Source organism: Microtus ochrogaster, chromosome 1 (genome assembly GCF_000317375.1).
Source record: "Microtus ochrogaster isolate Prairie Vole_2 chromosome 1, MicOch1.0, whole genome shotgun sequence".
Taxonomy (NCBI): Eukaryota; Metazoa; Chordata; class Mammalia; order Rodentia; family Cricetidae; genus Microtus; species Microtus ochrogaster.
In genome coordinates, this window is record NC_022009.1 from 61,692,485 (window position 1) to 61,694,144 (window position 1,660).

The window sequence follows — 1,660 nt, forward strand, 5'->3', positions numbered from 1 at the left end:
GACTTGGAAGTGAGGATGAAGGACTAAAGGGTGAGCTGCATGACACCCTCGGCCACACTTACGACTGAATTCTTCCCCCCCTCCCTTTTTTGTTTCATTTTGGTTTTTGTTTCTTTTGTTTTGTTTGCTTGCTTGGTTTGGGGATTTTCTTTTAAATTTTGTTTTATTTGGGGGGAAGTTGCAAGGACGGGTGGAGGGTGAATTCAAAGCGGGGAGATGGGTGGGATCAGATAAATGGTGTGAAATCTGCAGGGAATCAATAAAAGTTTGAAGAATTAAAAAAAAAAGTCATTCCTGGAGCTGGTGAAATAAAGGTGCTTGCCACAAGGCCTGTTAACCTGCGTGAGATCACAAGACCTTCACATGGTGGACAGAGAGAACCGACTGTCCCAAAAGTTGCCCTGTGACCTCCTATGTGCTGTGGCAGACTCATTCATACACACACACACACACACACACACACACGCACACGCACACGCACACAGACATACATGCACACATACATGCGCACACAGACACAGTAAATAAATACAATGAGAAGTTTTAGGGAAATTGCAGGTAGATATCATTTGGAGGGAAATGGAGGGTGAGTTAGGATTTGGTGGGAAGTGGCAGTGTAACAGCAAAAGGATGTCACAGTGGAGACTTGTGAAGAGCAGCGTGTCTGACTACAGCAGTGTTTGTACAAAGCTGTGTGTGACACAATTGCATTGAGCTACACAATGTGCACACATGCACACATGCACACGTAACCGCTGGAAATCTGAGTAAGTGCTGTTGGTTGAACCAACATCAGTGTTCTGCTTTATTTACCCTAGCATTGTGTACACTGTGAAAGGTTCTTGGATCTGTTGTATGTTTCCCTGGAACTTCTTGTAAATACCTGACTTCCCCAAATGCTTTTAAATAGACAGAAGAATGCAAGGCCCCACATGCTCATCACCCACTTCCGTGGTTGTCGCTTCATCTGAACCCATGTCCTCTTTTCCTCTAGCAAGCTATCTTGAAACACTTACCAGGTGTTATGTCATGCTTCCCATAAACATTTCAGCAAAATTAAGAATCTTTCATTATTGCAGATAACCTTAAGTTGGTGGATAATTTTCCTGCGGCTGTGTCTGGGCTCTAGACACGCGGCCTTCCTGCTCTGTTAACAATCTTCACCTTCAGCCAGGCGGTGGTGGCGCATGCCTTTAATCCCAGCACTCGGGAGGCAGAGGCAGGTGGATCTCTGTGATGTTCGAGACCAGCCTGGTCTACAAGAGCTAGTTCCAGGACAGGCTCCAAAACCACAGAGAAACCCTGTCTAGAAAAAAACCAAAAAAACAATCTTCACCTTCATTCATTCATTTCCACAGTTATTTTTTATTTCCTTTTTGCGGGTTTTCCTTTGGCAGCAGCCTTTTTCCCTTTCTTATCTTTTGGAGAGTTTTTCCCTTTTCTTCGGGCTCTCAGTAGCTCTTCAAAAGCCCCATCTCCTCTCCGCACCATGTTTCCACGCCACCATGCCTGAATCTGAAAACAAGGTAGACCCAAACTCAGTTAGTTTGCCATGGTCTGACTGCAGCTTACGTGAAGGGTTGGGAGACACCATGGATAAGAACACTCGCTGTGCAACTGTGAGAAGCTGAGTTCAAATCCCCAACATTTTTTTTTTTTT

At 44.8% G+C, this 1,660-nt stretch overlaps 1 protein-coding gene across 1 annotated transcript in view; it reads right to left on the reverse strand.

Moving 5' to 3' along the window:
• Window positions 1-1,660, reverse strand: part of Lrriq4 (leucine rich repeats and IQ motif containing 4) — a 29,992-nt gene that overhangs the window by 5,453 nt on the left and 22,879 nt on the right. The window contains exon 5 of the mRNA XM_026778794.1: window positions 1,385-1,515. Coding sequence (XP_026634595.1) covers window positions 1,385-1,515 — 131 coding nt within the window. The remainder of the gene's footprint in view (window positions 1-1,384; window positions 1,516-1,660) is intronic.